We start from the raw sequence: 22095 nt of genomic DNA, 5'->3' as shown, positions 1-22095 counted from the left end.
AAAACTGAGTGCTTAACAAATTCCCAAAGCCTTACACAAGCCTCATTCTATCTTTCCAGATACAATTCTTCATCACTTCCTGCCTTGCATGCACTTGGGGCCCAGATAACTGAATCATATTTAAACTTTTACAAGTCTTTACCATTGCATATTGCTACCTCATCACTTTGAAATACTATTATCACCAATTCTGAGATAACCCTATGCTTTCAAAGTCAGATTCAAGTCAGATTATTTTTATTGCAGTATTTTTTTCTTCCACTGAACTTAGTTGATTGTTCCTTCTATGTGCTATAGTACCCTTTATCAACCAATTATATTGGAGTGCTTAATCATGAAAATTTTGTGTTTTTGTCTCTTCCACTAGAAAGGATTCTCTCTTCCTCTCTTCTCCCAAGTGGAAAACTTGCAATTTAAAAATATAAATCCATGAGGCTTGGAGAATTGCCAAGAAAAGCCAATTGATTCACATCAGACAGAGACATGTGAGAAGTAGCCATTTGTTGGTTTAGAGATTTCAGAGATTTTTTTTTCCCACAGTATAGCCTAGCCTAGCCTGACTGACACATTCATGAAGGATTTGTTCACCATTTGCATCAGTTGTTCTGAGATATAACTAAAGGGGGAATGTGGAACTCTGTATGAAAGAGATTCTAGTTTTGAGGAGACAAGAGCTTGAATTTAGGAAAGATGCAGATGTCAAGGAAAGGCCTTATGCAGAAGTTATTCCATGGGAAGAGTGACAGGTTAAAATAGGGGAAAAGGAAGTAATAGTAAACTGAGCATATCTAGGGGCACAGAAAACAAAAGCTTATTAAAACCTTTGTAATAAGACTGTTTATGACTTCTACAATTACATGTAATGTAACATTTCAAATCCCAAATTAATATTTTCCCCAAATGGTAGTCTTGAAAAGAGAAACCACATAATGTTCCATTTGTTAATTTGATTTTACTAACTAGATACTTTTGAAGAAACTGTTGAATGCACAGGTTTTGTCCATTGTTAGTAAATCAGTAAGTCATCTTGGTTCGACAGTACTCTGAAGGATGAAATGTGCTCTCCTTTATAATTTGCAGCTCTTATTAGTTCTATTTTCTGCCTGAGGTGCAAAAAATGCAAATAAGAGCTGTGTAATTTCTTTATTTTTACATCATCATCACTAGAAAATCCCAAATATCTTGTTTTGACCCTAACAATGTGCTCTAAGTTGCTCAATGCAGAATATTTTGCTGCCCCATCTTCCATTACCATACTAACCAATTAATGTCTCACATTAAAAAACAAAACAAAATGTGCACCTATACTAAAAAAAATGTATAAATCAAACATACCTAAAAAAATGAATTGTTGAAAGGACAAAAATATATGTTAAAAAATCTCCTAGTTTGGAATCTGCTCTAATATAATTTGGTGAGAAAGGAAAAATATATAACCAAGGATGGTAAAGTCTTAGAAATTGTTTAATCTCATTTACAAGCACATGGGGATTCATTATACTCTTCTCTCCACTTATGTATGTGTCTGAAATTGTCAGTAACAAACACCAGTGGGATAATTCACTTACAGAAAAAATATTTTCAAACATAAGCACACATTTAAGGACAAAGCTTAAAGAATTAAGTTCCTTAATCACAGAATTTCATTATATAATTCAAAAATTAATAATGATATTTTGCAGATAATCGGCTTGATTTTTTTCTTTGGCGCTCACTCATGTGTATTTTACAATGGAGGATGACATTAGTGTGATGGTTATTTAACATTCTGATTATTATGTAGTATTTAATAACCCACCTTTCTCATTGTCTTGAAATCTGACTATCCACAGAGTTCATTTATCCTTTAAAGCAATAATAATCTTGTATTACCTTTAAGATTAGAGTCAACATTATTAAATATGGTAATGGTTGTAACTGACTTGTATCTTGGAGAGCCACATTTCCTGATCCTTAATTGTCAACATGGAAGGTTATCATATTAAGGTTTACACATAAACGAGATTCAATTACTGTTTTCCAGAACCCTTGTCTACTGATTGTGGCTTTAAACACGTAACTAGTGATTTCTTTACTCCACTAACAGTATCAATACAGGTGGAGCATATCTTATTTCCTAGACTGAAATATTTAGCATGCTGTAGGTGCAAATGAAATACATAAACTAAGAGGCAAAAGTGAACCTTTCAAATGTTAATGTGATGTTGGCTGTGTCATTATGAGCCTAATGACTTCAAGTGCACACAAGCACACATAGGTGTCATGCTGGGAAGCCAATGATCTAGTTCTCATCTTGACTTCAGGCACAGAGTATCTCATTAAAGCTATAAATTTCGTAAGTCTGTTCCCAAATTTAAAACCCTTAAGGAAAATGGCTTTCATGGTTCAATAGTTTTAAAGAGTTGTTCTTACTTGGCTTTACAACCAGGAAATTAATAGTTTTTCTAAAACAAATCAGGATTATGCCATTGTTGCATGTTTTCATGCTGTTGCCGTTAGCACTTAACTCCTTTCTAGATAACAAAACCATGAACTCCACATTGAAATCACCATGGGGAGACATTTATTACTTGCTATGATTGCCCTGGATAGTATGGGGTGGGGAGGAAATTTGCTCACTCATGGTTATATAAAATTGTTTCTTGAGGTAATGTGAAATGGAATTTCTAATCAACCTTCACTACTTAGAGTGAGTCTTATTTAGTTTCCTATCAGTAAGTGCAAGTTGCTCTAGTCCCATATGGTATTAGTATCCAACTAATAAAAATGCATGCAGGTCTCAGGTACTCAAGGCATTGGGGAAATAGCAAAGCAATTAATGAAATTATTTCTTCTTTCTCAGTGGAATTTAAACTAAATTTTTACATAGTCAGGAGAGATGCACTTTTAGGAAATATTCTCTTTTGTTTTGTATACATTCACTGTAAAGAACAACAGTTTGTTGCATCTGGAAAAAACAAGACAACTACTATAGTAGACACAATGGTATTATACAATACCTCCAATTTCTGTGAAAGTCAAGATGAAACACTAATTTTTTGAATCACAGTACACAGTGTAATGTGACAAATGATTTATGAAAGAATGATCAAGAAGTATTTCTACTTAAAAAGTTACAGGGATGATAACATATATTTGTAAAAGTGTGAACCTACACCCCTAAAACATACACGTTGTAAATCAATGCTACTTCAATGAAAAAACAGAATTAAGAAAAAGGATGCCTCCAGTTTTTGGCTACTATGAAATATGAATTAAGTTGTGAAAAATAATCATGTACAAATCTCTATCTTGTAATTCTTCTTGTGTAAAAACCTATAGTAGCATAGCTGGGTGATAACTAGGAGTTATGTTTAGCCTCACATGGAACTTACTCTTTTCCACTTATGCCAATAATGAGGTGGACAACAATTCCTATAGCTAATAGTCACCCTTTTCCATATCTATTTTACAGAAGGGAGTGAACAAAATGACCATCCTTCAGGGATGCAGGCCATGCATGAACTCAAGACATTTGTGTAAATCCTGAACACTGATTTTGTCACCATAGCTATAGTTAACTGTAGGTCTGCTATCTTAAGCGACATGTTTGGCCACCATTGTTACCTGCAGTTCTGCATTCCTATATTAAATCAGAATTGCCCCGTTAGTCATAGCTAAGACGCAAGGTATTTTTCATTTCGGTCAAGAGCAGAAAGCTTGACCACTATGGGAAGGGTCTACCTCATAAGGTATGACTGGGAATGCCTGGGGGCTGAGGACCAATGTATGACTAGGGACCCCAAAAGCTGGGGTGGAACACCTTGTTGATAAGATTGAAAGCCTGGTTGGGGATCTATGGTTTGATTTTTTTTTTTTTTTTAAGTTTTATTTTTTTATTCATATAAAACTGGGGTACAGGCCAGAGATGCGGGCGGTGAGAGGCTTCACCAGAGACAGAGCAGGGAACAGAACAGGCAGATCAACAAAGTACACTGCTGAGGGGAGCAGCGGGCGGGTCAGGAGAGGTCTGCCACGCCATGTGGTCACCTCTGGGGCAGGTGGGAATCGAACTCATGCGGAAACGGCTTTAGATTCTCAGTGCTGTGCTTTAACCCGCTGCGCCACCAGGGAGGGCCCGTATGGTTTGATCTTAATTACAGGACCAAGTCATGAAGCAGAGTAGTACCCAGAGGGCAGACTCACACCTCCGCATACTATAGACAAAGTACATTTTCTAGTTTTACTCCTCCCCTTTCTTTTTGTCTTTCTTTCCCTTGTAACTGATGCTGTAAAATTACCCTATCAATAAAAAGGCCAGGATCTTGCTCTTCAGCAGCATCCTGTGTTCTACAGCTTGCTTGCTCCATGACTCCCATTTGTCAATGAAGCACTTAACTTACCAATATCAGCAACCTGTCTACAACCTTTCATGTGATAGTCCACTAGTTTTCTATTTCTGCATAAAAGTTAAAAAAATTAGCAGCTTATAACACATTATTTCTGTGTCACGAGTCATAGGTTTGAACATGGCTGAGTTCTTTCTATGAATTCCAGTTGTTTTATAACTTCACCATTTCATAATCAAACCTTAAATTACAGTGCAGTGCTATTTAGAAGAAACGCAATGGGAACCACATATATAATTTCAAATTTCCTAGTAACCACATTAACAACTGAAATTTAATATTTTAATCAAATCTAAAACATTATTTCAGCATAATAAAAATTGGTAAGTGCTTTTTAATACCAAGCCTCTAAAACCTTGTATTTATTTATTTTTTCACTTAGAACATATCTTAAATCAGATTAGTCATATTTCAGGTGCTTAACAGCCATATATGGCAAGTTACTGCCATAATAGATAAGTTACAGATAATCTTTTGAGTATTCAGTGATAATTCACTGTGATTTTAATTTGCATCTTCCTGATCATGAAATGATGGTGAGCATATTTTCATGTTTATTGGCCACTTGTGTGTGTGTGTGTGTATATATATATATATATATATACTTGTGTATATATATATTTTTGTATAATGTCTTTTCCAAAGTCAAGCAACAGGTAAATAGATACACAAATTGTGACAATCATAAAAAGAAAAGGCATTCAGCAACCAAAAACTAATGATTCATGCAATAATCTGAAAGAAGCTCAAAGTATTGTGCTGATGAACAAATTTCACACAAAGTTATAATGATTTAATTTATATCAAATTTTAGAACAGGCAAATTAATTAGAAAGCAAGCAGATTAGTGGATATAGGAATGTATAAGTAATGGAAAAACTGCATGAGAGAATTTTTGGAGTGATTGCTAATGCTTTATATCCACATCAGGGTGATTATGTAGATTATATTTGTCAACAAATTTGTTAAATTACAGTTTATAAGGTTGTGTTTTACTGTATGTGAATTATACTACAATAAAGTTGGTTTAGAGAGAAAAGCAAGCAACAAATGGTAGCTGTTACTCAATTTGAAGGTACAGTACGAAGTAAAACTGTGAGACCTCTTCTTCAAAAGTATTAAGAATTTCATCACATTGACAGAGGGAGTTTGTCTGCTATTGAATCTCCAGTGATAGACCAGTGCTAATCATATAGATCCCGTAAAATTCTGTTGCATGACATTAACAATTTGGGCGATTTAGTGCTTCCAATTTCCTTTGAGAATAGCCTAAAATCTCTTCCTACTTCTGCTGTTCTTCTGTAAACCAGCAGAAGGAACAAACTACTGAAAACCATTCTTAATAAATGATATATCAGGCTGAATAAAAGTTCTTCTATTTTCTTTGAAGATATGGAGAAACACACCAGTAATTAAGAGATTATAAGTAGATTGAGTGGATGGGAAATTATATAGGAAATTTTGCCCTTAGTATTTCATGTTAATTAATGAACATTAAACCTACTATCGGTCAAGAAATGAGCTAAATCATGGTGCTAAAGAGATAAAAAAGGTACACACAATCATGTAATAGTCTTTCCTTTTTAGAAATCACTTTTTGTTCATATCCCAATTATTGTTTGTAAGGACCCAAAATTGCCATAGATATTTCATTGGGTATTTGTTCAAGCTTTAGTGTTTTTCAACACTGTGTATTTATATAACATATATACTATATAAATGACTTTATTCAGATAAAGTGGGGTATTCTGTTACGGTTACCCGAATGAATATAATATTTAATATTTATATTTAATGTAAAAATATCAAAAATACACAATTTGATTCAGATAAATAAACTAAATCATAGCCTCATTATGTGGGCAACCTTGTAGCATTATAACAAAACTTATGTGTGTGTACTTACAGCATGAATGCATGAACCCTAAAGTCTGATTTAGTCACATGGCAAATTTTCCCAAAAGGATTTTTACAGCAATTCTACTTTTTGCTCAGTGTCCTATATAAAGGGGTCTTTTAGGAAAAAAACCAGTACTTTACATGGTTAATGGTATTTCATAGATAAATAATTAAAATGTCTGTAGGGTATATATCACTGTGCATCCTAATTTACTTCAGAAATGACAGTATCAAGGTATGAGATGAGTGCAGACTAATAAAACTGGGGAAAAAAAAGCCAAAAGTTCTTGCAAAATCAGAGAAGCAGTATGATGCTCTTCCTCTAATTCCATTATATCTCAATATAAAAAAAAAAGAAACAATTCTTATGTTTGGAGCAGATGGAATACAGCGATAATTGTTTCACTTATATCACTCAAGCAAAAGTCTTCAAAATGAATTAAAGCATGACTAAGAGAAATAACCAAAGAAAAGGTAGGAAGAAGAGAATGGAATGCTAACAAGGAAGACTGCGGGTTTTGGGGTAAAATAGTGAGTTTAAAGAGGTAAGGTATTAGTAGGCATTACACAAAGCTTAAGTGTGATATTCTGGGGTGAGACTGGTTTGAAGTTTTGTTTTGTCAATTACGAGCTACAAATAATCCTACTTAACTAATTTCCCCTAACTTCACATTTATCATTAGCAAAGTAGGAAAGTAGTAAAACCCTTACATATTATAGGGATGACAGCATAGTGCATACTAAGCACTTAGCACAGTACCTGCAACATAATAAAATAAATGCTAGCAAGGCTATCCTCATGTATTATCACTGCAACACAAAATATACAAAGGACACTAATGTAATTGGTGACAGTAAGACAAATTATGTGAAAATATGCATTTAAAAAAAGGCCAAAGTCTATTTCAAAAGTAGTAAAAATGAGAAAAGACCAAATTTTTGTTTTTGCTTACTGCAAACTGTTTACAGCCTCTGATGTGCTTTTCTTTTGCCTAAAGCCTTTGCTCCAAAATTCATCCAGCTATTACAATCTGTGGACTAATTTCCTGATATCTTTGTTACATTATTTCAAGCTATGAGTCAATGAATTTCTATCTGCCTACTTGCAGGTTTTCCCATTTCAGCCCACTGTAATCACAGCTGCCAGCACATCCCAGTGTCATACCTTTACTGAGTCTGTCAGATGCATGTGATAAAACTATGGCTCTGGGTCAAGTATAACAATTCTATTCTTTAAGGGAAGAAGTGGTAAGCTGACATTCTCTTAGAAGCCTTACAAAGCTCTACCTCTCATTTTAAAGAAACTCTGCCTTAAATAATCAAACAAAGACACCTGCCAATAATACTTAGCTCTGCACATAGATTCACTGCTCTTGCTGTAGTTTGGCAAAAGACAACTTGAGAATTAGAATCAGGGAGAATAAAATGACTGGTTACTGAGAATTCTGTTAACTAGTGATCAATAGAAAATCCCAAGCCCAAAAAACAGATTACAACTGCTCTTGAAATATCTGGGCAAGTGTGTAGGGCCCAGGACACAGCAGGTTCTTGGCATATATTTGGCAGTACTTCTGCCACAGGTAACAATAAAATATAATTCCCTTTAGTCTTTACTTGCAATCCTAAAGCACTGTATTATATGATACATACATGGATGAAATAAGGAAATGGTATTTCATCTTCTAGCACTACTGGTTGGTTATAAGTGTTTTCATGTGCAAGCATTTCCTGTTCATTATGGAACTTTGTAGTATTTTATTTATTTTAGCAATTGGAATCCTGTTGAGGTCCTTGAAGAAACAAAAGATGTTAGTAAGGGTGAAAAAAAATTTCAGCATTCTTCCAGATCATCAAATTGTTAACACTTATGTTATAAATAAGAGAAAATCTATCTCTATTCTTAAATTTCAGTTAAGGAGTTGTTTTCTTCTTTTAAAAATATTTTAGGTCTAGTTTATAAAGGTTTAAATTGCTCTAAAACATACAAATTCCAAATGCAAGCCCCTATTTCATTTCCAATGACTTTATTGAGAACATTGTGCAAATTAGATTTTACAATTTAACATTTTACAATTAGAAATTTTATCTGCTACTACATAAGTTGCAAACTTTTCAAAAACACTACAGAAAATCCTTTATTTCTTTGGATTTTTCTGTTCCATGCTGAGCTCCTGAGATAAATTTTTTCTTTCAGCTTCATTTTCATCTTCCTGTGAAATAAATTTTAGAAAACATTAAAATATAAACTTTAGGGCATTTTATCAGCTATATTTAATACATTTTAACTGTTTTCTGAAGAATTATTAACTTTAGTGATTCATGTAATCCTAGGGAAATGGCTAGAAACACATAAGGTAAAATTAGGTAACATTTAAATATTTACAGTGGGTGCTGGTTTATACTGCACATTGATTAAAATTTTCTATGTTTTTAAAAGTAAGTTATTTTACCGATGACCTAAAAATTACTTTTGAAAACGTTTACTGCTAAAAATAGTATCCTTTTTAGGGGGTGAATCAGCTGTTTTTACTATGATATAAAACAATAAATTTAACCTCTGAGACACTTTATGTGCCCATACATGGCATTTTTGTCTCATTTAGCATACTTTCTTGACAGGTCTGCCAATTTTCCAATTACTTCTACCACCATATGTTATCTGAAATCACTCAGCTCTAAAATAAGAAACATGGGCATGTCAGGCTATAGAATACTTACAATATTCTAAAGTTTCGATTCTAAGTGGTGGCCTCATAATTCACAGCAGGTTCCTGTGGAACATGGTGAATAAATGAAGTGACATCATAATGTCTGCTTCCATAGGAATGAAGTACATCTTGTGTTCAATATTAAGTGGTGACCTCGAGAGTATAAATAATGAAAGTCTGGAAAAATATTTCATCTTACAACTTTTAACCCATCTCATCATGTATGTTCCTTCAACAATACCCAAGCATAAAACATACTCTTCTAATATATCTGATATATATCAAGTAAATCATATTTATTAATTGAAGTAAAAAACATTCTCTCTTTAATGAGTTAAAGTATGAAAAGCAACTAAGTATCCCAAGACAATTTAGTAGTATCAGTATCACCAACACATTCCTATTGAACCAAATTCAACACAATAATTTACTTGACTTCACTAAGCAAATGCAAATCAAGTTACTTATGTTTTCAAAAAGACCACACTCCTGCCTGACTTTATGAAAGTGGAGAAAGTATCCCTTTAATGTATTTTGTCCCTAACTTCAAAAGCATCTGAGATTGAGACACTGTAAAAACAGGAGTGTAGAGAATTAATCAATATTAAAATCAAACGGAATCATTATAGATAGGGGGGACAAAAGGGGTGTGATTATGAACATTATTTTGGCAGTGTAATCTTTAATATATTTTTCTAAGCCAACTAGCCACTGTATGTTTCTTTCTAGTTTATCTTTACTGATTAGAGATATTAGCTATTATGTGGAACTGAGTCTTGAGAATTCTTCAGTGAGCAACTTCCACTTTTATACAACAGTTCCATGACACTGCTTTTTAATTACATTTTAATTAAATTTACATTTAATAAAAAGCAAATTTACTCTACACTTTCCACTGTCTTCTTTTTTTTTTTTTAAAGATTTATTTATTCATATAGAAGTGGGGTACAGGCCAGAGATGCGGAGGATGAGAGGCTTCACCAGAGACAGAGCGGGGAGCAGAACAGGCAGATCAACGAAGCACACTGCTGAGGGGAGCAGCGGGCGGGTCAGGAGAGGCCTGCCTCGCCATGTGGACTCCTCAGGGGCAGGCGGGAATCGAACTCATGAGGAAGTGGCTTAAGCTTCGTAGTGTAGCGCTTCAATCCGCTGCGCCACCAGGGAGGGCCCTCCACTGTCTTCTTTAGATGACAATAAGTTAATTCAGCAGATAAGGTGGCAAGAAATTTTTGTTAAGTAACAATTTATATGTTCCTCAGGTAGGGCTTTTTTCTTCTTCATCTTAAATTCCTATTGCCTAACAGAGCACATATAGTCAGAGTTCATTCAAAGTTTTTTTTTAGCTTGTGAAACAGTGGAATACGAAAAATATATATAAAAGAGGGCCCTCCCTGGTGGTGCAAGGGATTAAACACAGCACTATGAAGCTATCCACAGCCACTGCAGCATGAGTTCTATCCCCAGCTAAACAAGTGATCTTTCCTGTATCAGCTGCTGCTCCCCTCAGCAGTTATTTCAGTCTGTCTGTTCAGTGAATTTCATTTGATCCTCATTCTGTCTCTGATGAATCCTCTCACCCCCCACACCTCTGGCCTGTACCCCAGTTCTCATGTGCATAAATAAATCTTTAAAAAATAAAGGAGAGATCAGCCCAAAGTAATGTGAAATTTGAAAAAGCATAACATTAAAGATAAATGGTTAAAAGTAAGGATCAAAAGTAATTTGTAGAAAATGGAGGCTTTACCACGTTGATAGTCTATCAAGTTTTGATACCATCATGACTTATTGGTGTAATAAGTTTGGTTATCAAGTTTTCCCTAGCAACTATTAATGCTATTCAAGTCAAACAGAAATACAAAGGCTTAATAGTGACCTTGAGGATGAAAAATTATTTAATATTTTACTTTCATATTTAAGTAACAGTCTTAATACTAGCTTTTTTTTGGTCTGGAATTTTTCTTGTAAACATAAGTCATGTATGTCTAATTTTCCTCCTGTTCAGAACAGGTGCAAATTCTACATTTTTCAATATGATAAGAACATATCTTAAATATCTTGCCTTTTATGCTTTAAAATCACTTGTATAAGTACAAGATTCACTCTCTTCCTTTGTACAAGAACAGCTATGAATTACATGTAGAAAAAGGTTATGGGGGGAGGAAACAAATTTAATCCTGTTAAGACTATACACATCATAATTACTATTGTATAATATCACTACCAAAACAGCAACACATTTTTTTTTTATTTTATAACAACAGCAACACATTTTATAGTTACAAATAGCCATATTAAAATTAGATGCATTTCCAGAAAGAATCTTAGAGGATTTTCTGGGGAGAATGGGAGAATGCTAATCTGTTTTTTCACTGTAGCTCAATTTATAAAGAACTGGATATGAAGATCAAGATTAAGAAAGCATTAAAATAGTTCAGATAGCAAATCATCAACCGATAATAAATGAAATTATAAATAAAGCAAGCTTTTGTTGAAGTGTTTCTTTACTTCTAGATTTTAAAAGCAAACTTTTTTTTTTTTCTGATAGATGCCAGGATTTGTCACTGTTTGCTGAGATAAGACATCTGTTTTTTTCCCAGTGAAAGAAGACCCCTGCTACATGGATCATTTTCCTAGTGACAGACCTGACAAGTTTGACATTTGTTTCATGAGTGTTCTGAAGAGGCCAAAAAGAAAATGTACCCTTTCGGGTTACTGGAAAGTAGACAGGTTTACTTCTTACTGTTTGGGCTTGTTAACTCATACCCCAGAAAACAAGTAGATAGTAAAGACTTGCAGATCTGCCAGCTATTTCTAGAATTTTAAGAATGCATACTCATATAACAATTATACTAAATTAATCACTGAATGTATCTTCTTAGTTTTTTTGCATTTTTACACCGATAGTATTGCTTTGGTGAAAAGAATGATTACTTTCTAGGCACACATGAACAATGTAATGGAAATCTCATGTTCCAGGTGGCAATCTGAATTATTCTAAGAGAACGAAGTAAAAACATTGTAATTTTAAACTAAGCTACATTTTAGTACTGAATACAACTTGCAAAATTTTGTTTAAATTCTATTTAGCTGGCACCATCAATATGGAATAGAGGTGTTTTTTACTCTTTCTTACTTAAAAATTTGACTTAACACTCTTAAAATGTCAAAGAATTGATACCAATTGATAAAACCTAGCCATTCTGCTTTCCTTTCTGAGAGAAACAATTCCAAAAAGTAAATTATTTTAGTGCTGGAATTTCTACTACTCAGGAAACATTTGAACTCAAATTATAGTCTCTGAGTATAGATGATTATAGATTATAATTTCTTTTATTTTAATTTTTATCATTTAAAAATATATATTTATTTATGAATACAAGAACTGGGATACAGGTCAGAGGTGCAGGTGTGGGGAGAGGGTTCACCAGAGACAGAGCCGGGAGCAAAACTGGCAGATCAACGAAGTACACTGATGAGGGAGTCAGCAGATAAGACAGGAGAGGTCTGCTGAGTCAATGTGGCTCATATCTGGGGCTGGGGATGGAACTTGCACTGAAGAGGCTACAGCTAGCTGCTGTGCAGCATCCTAACCCATTGCCCCACCAGGGAGGGCCCTATAAGTTTTTTTTAAAGGTAGGATTATACAAAGGGATAACCTTCACCTTTGTTCCTATCTTTAAAGGTGATTTTAAGAATACTTAAAAAAAAATACTTTCAAGTAGAGATACTTGTCAAACACCAACTTAACCAGTGATCAAGGTTATTATAACCAGCAGTACATACTAACTTTACTCTTTGGTATTCTGTACTAAGAAAAGCACATCAACTGGTGTGTGTTATCATTCTCAATAATGCATGACCTCAATATAATCATGACAACATTTGATACATAAAAAATAACTGAACAGAAATTGTCAAATGGCAAAATCATGAAAAATAAGACAAAGCTTGGCTATTTGAAAAAAACTAGTGGACATGCTGACCAAATGCAAGGAGACAGATCAATATAAAGAACAAATAATGAGAAATGGACAAAATTTTCATAAGGTCTATGCAGCTATAAAAAGAATTGTCTTGTTATTAATATCCTGATTTTGGTAATTCACTATAGTTACAGAAGATGGTAACATTGCAGGAAGCTGGATGAAGGACAAATGGGGATTATCTGTACTACTTTTGCAACTTTTTGCTAAATGTAAAATTATTCAATATAAGAATATTGAAAAAATTAAAATGAATACTTAATAAAAGTTTTCCAAATTCTAAGCAAGTATTAAAGGCAAAGATTTTGTGTGGAAAAAAAATTCAAGGCCCCTGTAACCCCTACACCAAAATATATAGATAAAATAGTCTATTGTCCATTTAAAATTCCTTCCTAAAAGTATTGCAAATGTTCACAATGGTGTTGCCATTTTTATTTTCTTATCAGTGATTTCATATGTTTTATTCTTTTCTTCTCTGAACATGAATTACTTTCACAATCAGAAAACAAACTTTCATTTGCAAAATCCCTTTATAATCTAGCCATTTCCAAAAATAAGTATAATGATATATTGAATTTGCTATTCACAGCAAAGAAACTGGTATAGCAGTAAAACAAAGTGAGGTGTGGCTAATGTTTAATTTTCTTTAGATTTTAAGTATTCTTTTAACTGATAAGGAAGTTGTTGTAATTGGATGCAGATAAGCAGTGAAAATTATCTATATGCTTTAATAATATTCCTTTATAAAATGTTGGGGGGGGGAAGCAGGTAAATTTAAACTGTTCTATTAATTATGGAACAAGGGCAGAAAATTAACACATAATATATAGTTCTAATATATGGTCAAAACATCTTTCTTTAATCATTTAAAACTTATACCAATTATAACTCTCAACAGCATTTGGGATTGTGCTTTTAATACAGAAAATTTGCTAGTGTTGCACAATGAGGAAAAAAATTTATCTTAATAATTGGAAAAATACTGATGATGATGAAAATATTTTAGGCAAAATGAGCATGCTGCATGTTTCAGACTAAAATTAATTACAGTTTTTAAGACCTCACAAAACCACCATAATTCTTTAAATGGTGCATTTACTTCATAGTAATAAACACTTGGATCATTAAGTAAAGTGCAAAATGTGTGTGATGTGCTACATTTAACAACCTTTGGCCCTTTTTTCTTTACTTCTATATTCAGTTTTCCAAAACACTGAATAAGCAATTGAAGACCACAATTAAATTTCCTGACTTTGCATATTTGAGATTCTTATTTATTTAATACAAAAGACAATCTATTTTACAACTGAATTCCAACTGTAGTGGGCTATGATTGATGTTGAAACGAACTTACAAAACAAGCTTAATTAAATTTACTGTAAAAAACATAAGCTTTTTCCTAAGACAGAAAGTGCATATTTAATTATAAAGTCTAGCACTATAGTCCAAAATTATAGCAGTTATGGAGATTCTTAGTAAACCTAGATCAAATACATATTAAACAGAGCTTATTTTGTAAATGTTTACCTTTTCTCAGTGATTTTTAAAAAAAATGATAATTATCCAAAGTAATCCCTCTTCTTTAAATCACAAAATCATATCTTTTATTAGCAAGTTAGGGAGAGAAAAAGGTAATTACAAATTTCATGTAAGAACATATATGAATAATTCCATTTTACTTGTTGTGTAATCACTTCTCCAATCTAGTCAGCTAGGTTTGCTTTCCTAAATGTTTCTCCCCCTATCACTTTTTATTTCTTTGTAATGGTTTTGACAGCATGGGAATAGGGAAGTTAAAAATAAGATTTTGGATTTCCCCTGTATGACATAAAATCCAGATGAAATTTCTATGCGAAGGACCTAGGAAGAAAAGCTTAAGTATTGGCACAGCCACTTTGGGAATACATATTTATAGTAAAGGAGATGAAAGGCAGTGAGCACTGGACAAAATAAATGAAGGAAATAAAATGAAGGATGAATGTTAAGTGTGAGATGGGGTCAACTCTTAATGAGCAGAAACCTAATTCTATAAGAATAACTTTCATAACATGAGTTTTTAAATATGTAAGATATGTTGCTAATTTACTCTAGGACTTGGATACCAAATACTGTATTATTTTCTTTTTTGGAGAGAAAAGTTTCTTTCTGTAAGGTGAGTATATTTGATAACCTGTGAAGAACTATGGTCTCAAAGATAGAAGATTCTCCTTCTTTAGACTTCTAAATGTAACAGGGGATCTAGGGTTGGAAAAAGGATACTGATAGCAAAATTGGCAAAATCCAAAATAAGGTTTATAGTTTACTTACTATTAAAGCTTAGGTGGAGTAAGTGTTCTATGTTTTTATATAAGATGTACACACAAAAAGGAAAGCAAACAAATTATCTTTGTGAGATGATTAGGCTTCAAGTACTATGAAGTTTCTTGCTAAACTAGCATGCAGACATGATCACAATTATAAAGAATGGGGTCTTGGCATTTCCATGCAGTGATAGCTTATAATATAAGCAATATTTATTACTGCTATTAAAATTCCAGTCATTCAATAATACCTAGTGATAAACAAATAAGGAAGTAGATCAGGCATATAAATATGATAGAGGACAAAGATTGTAATACTCTAGAGTTTGATTAGAATGTCCAAATAATAGTCTTCTTCAAACTCAAATAATAGTATTGTGAAACTTTAAAACTATACTTCTCAATGTAACTTACACTATTCTCCTATTAAACTCAACATCAAACACTATGTCTTTCAGAAATAGTTATTCATAGAAAGTGAATTTTAAAAACATTATTCCCAAGTGAACAGATTTAGCTGCCTCAAATATCAATTTCAAGTTGAATGCTGTTTTCTCTACAGTGAGCTCATTAATCTTCATAGTTTTATTGGAAATTAACAGCTCATTAGATGTCCAAATAACATATTTCCTACAGCACATTAATTTTTCATGGATGAAAAAAAAGTTGATTTTTGCTTCAAGAAAAGTTAAAAATATTAACTCCAGACAAGTAAATTCTCTAACAGTGCTGCTTTATTTCAGTATTCAAAACAACAACATCTCTACATCTTGAACTTATGGATTACTGTCTAGTCACTACTTTGCTTTAAAAAAAAGATTAAATGTTTTGGGCCCTCCCTGGTGGTACAACGGGTTAAAGCACAGCAATATGATGTGGTCTGCAGCTACTGCAGCACAAGTTCTATCCCTGGTCAGGGAGGTCACGTGACCCACACGGAATGTCAGACCTCTGTCATGTCTGCTGCTCCCCACTGAAGTGTGTTTCAGTAGATCTGCCTGTTCTGCTCCCCACTCCATCTCTGGTGAATCCTTTCACTCCCATACCTTTGGCCTGTACCCCAGTTCTTGTATGATAAATTATTGATTCTTTAAAAAAAAAAAAAAGGGGGCCCTCCCTGGTGGCGCAGCGGGTTAGAGCACAGCACTGAAAATCTAAAGCCGCTTCCGCATGAGTTCGATTCCCGCCTGCCCCGGAGGTGACCACATGGTGTGGCAGACCTCTCCTGACCCGCCCGCTGCTCCCCTCAGCAGTGTACTTCGTCGATCTGCCTGTTCTGCTCCCCACTCTGTCTCTGGTGAAGCCTCTCGTCGCCCCTGAGCCTCTGGCCTGTACCCCAGTTCTGTATGCACAAATAAATAAATCTTTAAAAAAAAAAAGGATTAAACATCTTAAAAACTGCTTTAAACAGCTATCATAATGAAACCATCTATTATTTTTAAAAAGTTATTTACTAATGCATACAAAAACTGGGATATAGGCCAGAGGTGCAAGAGGTGAGAGGATTCACCAGAGACAAAGTGGGAACAGAACAGGTTGACTGAAATGCACTGCTGAGGGGAGCAGTAGGTGAGACAGAAGAGGTTCTGCTGCACCACGTGGGTCAATCCCTGGCAGAGAATTGAACTCTTGCTGCAGTGGCTGTGGTTTAACCCCATGTGACATCAGGGAGTCCTATTGGTATACATTTTTTGAAGATATTTACTTTTATTTATTTATGCATACAATAACTGGGGTATAGGCCAGAGGTGCAGAGGGTGAGAAGATTCACTAGAGACAGAGTGGGAAGCAGTGGGCAAGACAGGAGAGGTCTGCAGAAATGTGTGGGTCAGCTCTCTGGCTGGGTTTCAAACTCATGCTGCAGTGGCTGGCGAAAGTTGATAGTGCGGAGACTTTAACCTCTGTGCCTTGCCCCATTGATAACATTCTTAAATGATACAAAAAGAAGGCTATTTAGAAACTACTGAATTACTTATAAAGCTTGCCTGAAAATACATTCACTAATTTTTCTTTATAAACATTAATTATTCTTTATAAGTATAAAGTATTTTTCAATGTGCCACATTCTAGATTATAGGACAGTAGGAAAAATATTACATCTTAAAATGCTCTACTGGAAAAAAGGATATCCAGAGAGATGGATAAGCCATCTATGTATCCTTTCCTGATTTTCAACTATGGGTCAGGTATAGTGCTAGATGCTAAAAACAAAATAAAACTAACAAACTGGGATATGTAAAATAGATACAGTTTCTGCATTATGGAACATATAACCCATGATTTAAACCATTATTTAGTCAACTAACTCCCAACTATGATAATGTTCAATGTTAGAAAAACACAGTGCCTTAAAGACCTAAACATTTCAGGGAAGTCCTTCCATCAGCACCAAAATAACAAATACTTTGAGACTTGAAAGATAAGAACAAGGAGGCCAGGCTATGAATGGGGGGTGAGGGGGTGGATGTAAGGGGAAATAGTAAGATCATTATGTCAGATGAAGTCCAGTGAAAAAGAAAGGAATGGACATGACATGGAAAGGTAGAAAAGACTAGTTCTAGCATTTTCTGACTTTAGCATTACACAGTGAGCCTGGATGGTTACTTTGTTTATTTGTTCTGTTTCTTCTATGTAGTTGCATACAGAGGGAAATTGGGCTTTGTGGTCAGTGGATAGCAAACTTAGATTCGAATCCTAACTGTGTTGCCATATACTATCCAAAGCTAAGCAACTTTGAAAAAAAAAAAAATTTCCCTTCTGACCTCATTTTTCACCTCCTCTATATATTGGTAATACTAATGGTATAAATGAAATAGTATATCCAAGACCTAGTACAGATCCTGGCCCACAGTAAGTACAAAAAGTTTTATTTCTATTTCTTCCCATGCTTAACTTTATAACAGATTTTAATAATCAATGGCTTATCAATATGCAGGAAGGGAGTGAATATCCTCTTAAAAAATAGAGCTTTCTGAATAACCATCATTAGGATATTAAGCAGAACCTAGTTCTATCCATCTCTTTAATTTTGTAACTTTGCAATTTCAACTTGATTTTATTGTCAGCTCAAAGGAAAAAAAAATCAAGTGAATGATCACTCTCAAAGACATTCACTCATAAGTGGTATAATTAAGAAGTGAAATGCTGATAATTTTTCAAAATTGCAAACAAAGGCCTCTGATTAGCAACTTTGAAGTTGACTTCCACATGTACCCTATAGTTTGTATGATACTGCAAATGTAGAGAAATGGAAATTAATGTTTCATTCCCCCTAACTTAATCAACAACCTTATTGATATAGTCCAACTGATATAACATCTTGGAGTCTAGGTACGTCTAATAACAGATATAGTTCCTACACAGTTGGCTTAAGACTAAAACATACTGCTGATTCCACGAAAACAAATCATAATCTTGTAGACAAAAAGCATTTTTTGATTATTGGAAACAGTGAATCTTGGAAATGCAAGAGAAAGTAAAAGTAATTTAACTTACCATCCTAAAGTAATGTTTAAATGTTGTCTTACTGAAACCTGTGTGTGTAACATATATAACATATGTGTACATATAACACATACATGACATATATGTATGTATATGTGTGTGTATACACACACATGCTTAGATGGCCAATATTTTAAGTTGGGGAGATCTTTATAAATATAAGGGAAATATTATTTGTTACTATCAATAATACATTATTTGAGTAAATAGTCCATGCCAAAGTAATAAGGCTTAAATGTAAAGTAAATTCCATTAAAAAAACCTGGTTAAATCTATTAGCTCTTTTCAAAAGTGTTTGACTATCACTGTGAACTGTATTAGAGACATGAATTGATTCCAGGTAAGACATGTAAGGAAGCCTAGAGGGAAACATCTGTGAATATATACCTCTCTCTAAACAAAACAAAACAAACAAAAACATGTCTATACCGGAAATCATATAGAGTTTTGTAAACCATGTTACTACAGTTAAAAAAAAGAATACAGCACAGGGCTCACGTTCATTGTTTTGCCTATATGCAATACTTAAAATATTTAAGTAGCTAGGTTGTATGTGACATACAGCTAAAGAATCCTTATCAACACAACACTGGTATTACCCCCAGTTTTGAGTTTATGCCTTATAATTGCTTTCTTTTCCTTTAATGCTGCCTTTAGAACTCTGTTGCCCTTTTATAATCTTATCAGATTTCAAACTCTACCCATGTCATAACTCTCCAGTTTGTATCTTTAGCCCTAATGGTATAGAAACCACACTTTAAACTCACATATCCAATGTTATTTGAGGTCTCCACTTAACTTTCAATGGGCACCTCAAGTGTCCCGGTACAAAGTCAAATTCTTGATTTCCCTCTCAATGAAAACCTGTATCTCTCTTGTTATGCAATCCACCCAATGCTCAAATACAACCTCATGAGGTCATTCTTTAATTCCGTTCTCTCATACCCCACTGTCAGTTTCTGTTGGATCGATTTCCAAAGGTTTCTGAAATATGTCTAAGTCATTTTCATTGTTATCATCTTAGTCCAAGCCATCCATCCTATTTCTTGCCTGGATTACTCCAATAGCTTCTGAAATAGTCATCTAGCTTCCAGTTTACACTTGTACTTATTCTTCATGTAGCAAAAGTGATCACTGTAAGACACAGATGACATTGCAGCACAGTGCAATAACATCCAAATTCTGCCATTGTCTACAAAGTCCTATATCATCTGGCCACACCCACATTTCTAGCCTTGCTCTGCACAGTTCTCCAACTACCCATTTGAACCAAAGACGTTGGTCTTCTCTATGATTTCATAATAGGTGGTTTTGCTGCTTCTACTGCCTCTGATTTTGGATACCTATTTTTCTTTTCTTTTTTTTTTTTTTAAAGATTTATTTATTTATTCATATAGAACTGGGGTACAGGCCAGAGATGTGGAGGGTGAGAGGATTCACCAGAGACAGAGTGGGGAGCAGAACAGGCAGATCGACGAAGTACACTGCTGAGGGGAGCAGCGGGCGGGTCAGGAGGGGTCTGCCACGCCATGTGGTCACCTCCCATGTGGTCACCTCCGGGGCAGGTGGGAATCAAACTCATGAGGAAGTGGCTTTTAGATTCTCAGTGCGGTGCTTTAACCCGCTGTGCCACCAGGGAGGGCCCTATTTTTCTTTTTATACATTCCCAGTCAATGAAGAATTCCCTGATTTCATGTATGAAACTAGATGAAACTAGTCTTTTCGCCATGACTGACAGATTGTTTCTCAAAACACTTGAGAATGAAATGTCCACTTACCTACTTATTTACATGTAGTCTATCTTCCTTCCCTAGAGTATAAGGTACATGAAAACAGGTTTTCTGTTTTGCTTATTTACCACTGTATCCTTAGAAGCTAGTGCCATTCCTATTATACATCAGTGTATCAATGAGAATTTCCTTTGTATATGAATGAATTCTTTATTAACATAGGTGCGCAGAAATAAATAACATTATTGACATTTTGAGTACTCATTAAACACCAAGTTTTATATGCATTATCTGTAATCTTCAAAAATTATAGGCAAGGTAAGTATTATTATCCTCATTTCCCATGCAGAAAAATTGAGGATTAGAAACTTTAAGGAACCTTCCTTGGTCATAAAAATATTACCAGAGAAGCTGGGATTCAAACTCAGCTGATTCCAAAGATCTCTCTTTCCAATATACCATTAAAAATATTCATGATTGATAAATTTAAAAAGATTTAGACATTTTTCCAAAATCTCTCAATTTTTCCTAATGGATAATGACCACATTAGGCACTCAGTTATAAAAAAAGGTCCTACATATAGCTTGCAAAATTGATGGAAAAGCAATCTTCAAATTCAAAACAGTTCAACAATTCTACTCCCTAAAGATTATTTATAGAAACCTTAATATTAATCAACTGACTTTTCATTTTTTCATGCATTCTGAAAATTTCTTATAATTGTGAAAGCTCATGAAGATACAGACATATCTCAGCACAAAAAAGATATTGGTGATGGTAAAATGTTGTAAGGACATATCTAGCAACATAAAACTGCCATTACTTGGGATGATTGACCTTATTTCTTCAAATAAATTAATATAAAATGAATTTATTATCAAGGCCCATGACTTTCTCAATTTCTGACAGTTAATAATACTAAAGTTTATCTGTAAGAAAGAACAAATAGCCTCTCTTTGTAAGAATAAGAGTAATAAGTTCCAAAAGTAGGTCCAGAAGAGACTTTTGTTGAGACTTCAAACTCAAAAGTCTTAAAAATACATTCTAATATAATACTAAATTGAATATGAAATTCTGACTTAATACAAATGTCAACAAAAAAATAAACTTATAAATTAAAATATATAAAAATGAGAAAACAAAAGCTAATGATTTCAGAGTTACACTATGGTAACCATACTGTTTAATAAAAAATATCAAATGTAAGGGATATACTAATTTTTAAAAACAGGTGTTCAACAGTTACCCAATAAATTTAAATTTGTACTTTCCCACTGTATTAGAAAAGGTGTAAAATTATTTTTAAAAAAATTATTGTTACATATTTTATCGCAGACACAAACTTCATAAATGGGATATAGTCCCTTTATTCCAATTTTCTTTTAAATAGAAAATAAACCATATGCTCTGTATTTCACCAGTTCAAAATGTTTTACTAGTATGTTTAATTTCAAAAGAATGATAAAGCAGGAAAATAACTGAGCATAACTCTCAGTTATGCTCTCCCATTGAATATAGAAGACTAAAATAATATCAGAACTTAGCACACAAGTAATATATCCCATCCTTAATTCATGTTACA

At 33.8% G+C, this 22095-nt stretch overlaps 1 protein-coding gene across 6 annotated transcripts in view; it reads right to left on the bottom strand.

Moving 5' to 3' along the window:
- Positions 1-22095, bottom strand: part of PHF14 (PHD finger protein 14) — a 172416-nt gene that overhangs the window by 11077 nt on the left and 139244 nt on the right. For 2 of the 6 annotated variants that reach the window (XM_012720906.1, XM_004676723.2), the window contains one exon: positions 8334-8497. The exons of 2 other annotated variants lie outside the window; for them this stretch is intronic. In XM_012720906.1, the coding sequence (XP_012576360.1) occupies positions 8423-8497 (75 nt within the window). In that variant the 3' untranslated portion in view covers positions 8334-8422. 2 more of the 6 variants (XR_001145084.1, XM_012720908.1) reach the window with 2 other exon arrangements.

The sequence above is a fragment of the Condylura cristata genome, unplaced genomic scaffold (assembly GCF_000260355.1).
Source record: "Condylura cristata isolate star-nosed mole 26May11 unplaced genomic scaffold, ConCri1.0 scaffold00005, whole genome shotgun sequence".
NCBI lineage: Eukaryota > Metazoa > Chordata > Mammalia > Eulipotyphla > Talpidae > Condylura > Condylura cristata.
This window is presented reverse-complemented; position numbering and strand designations above follow the sequence as displayed.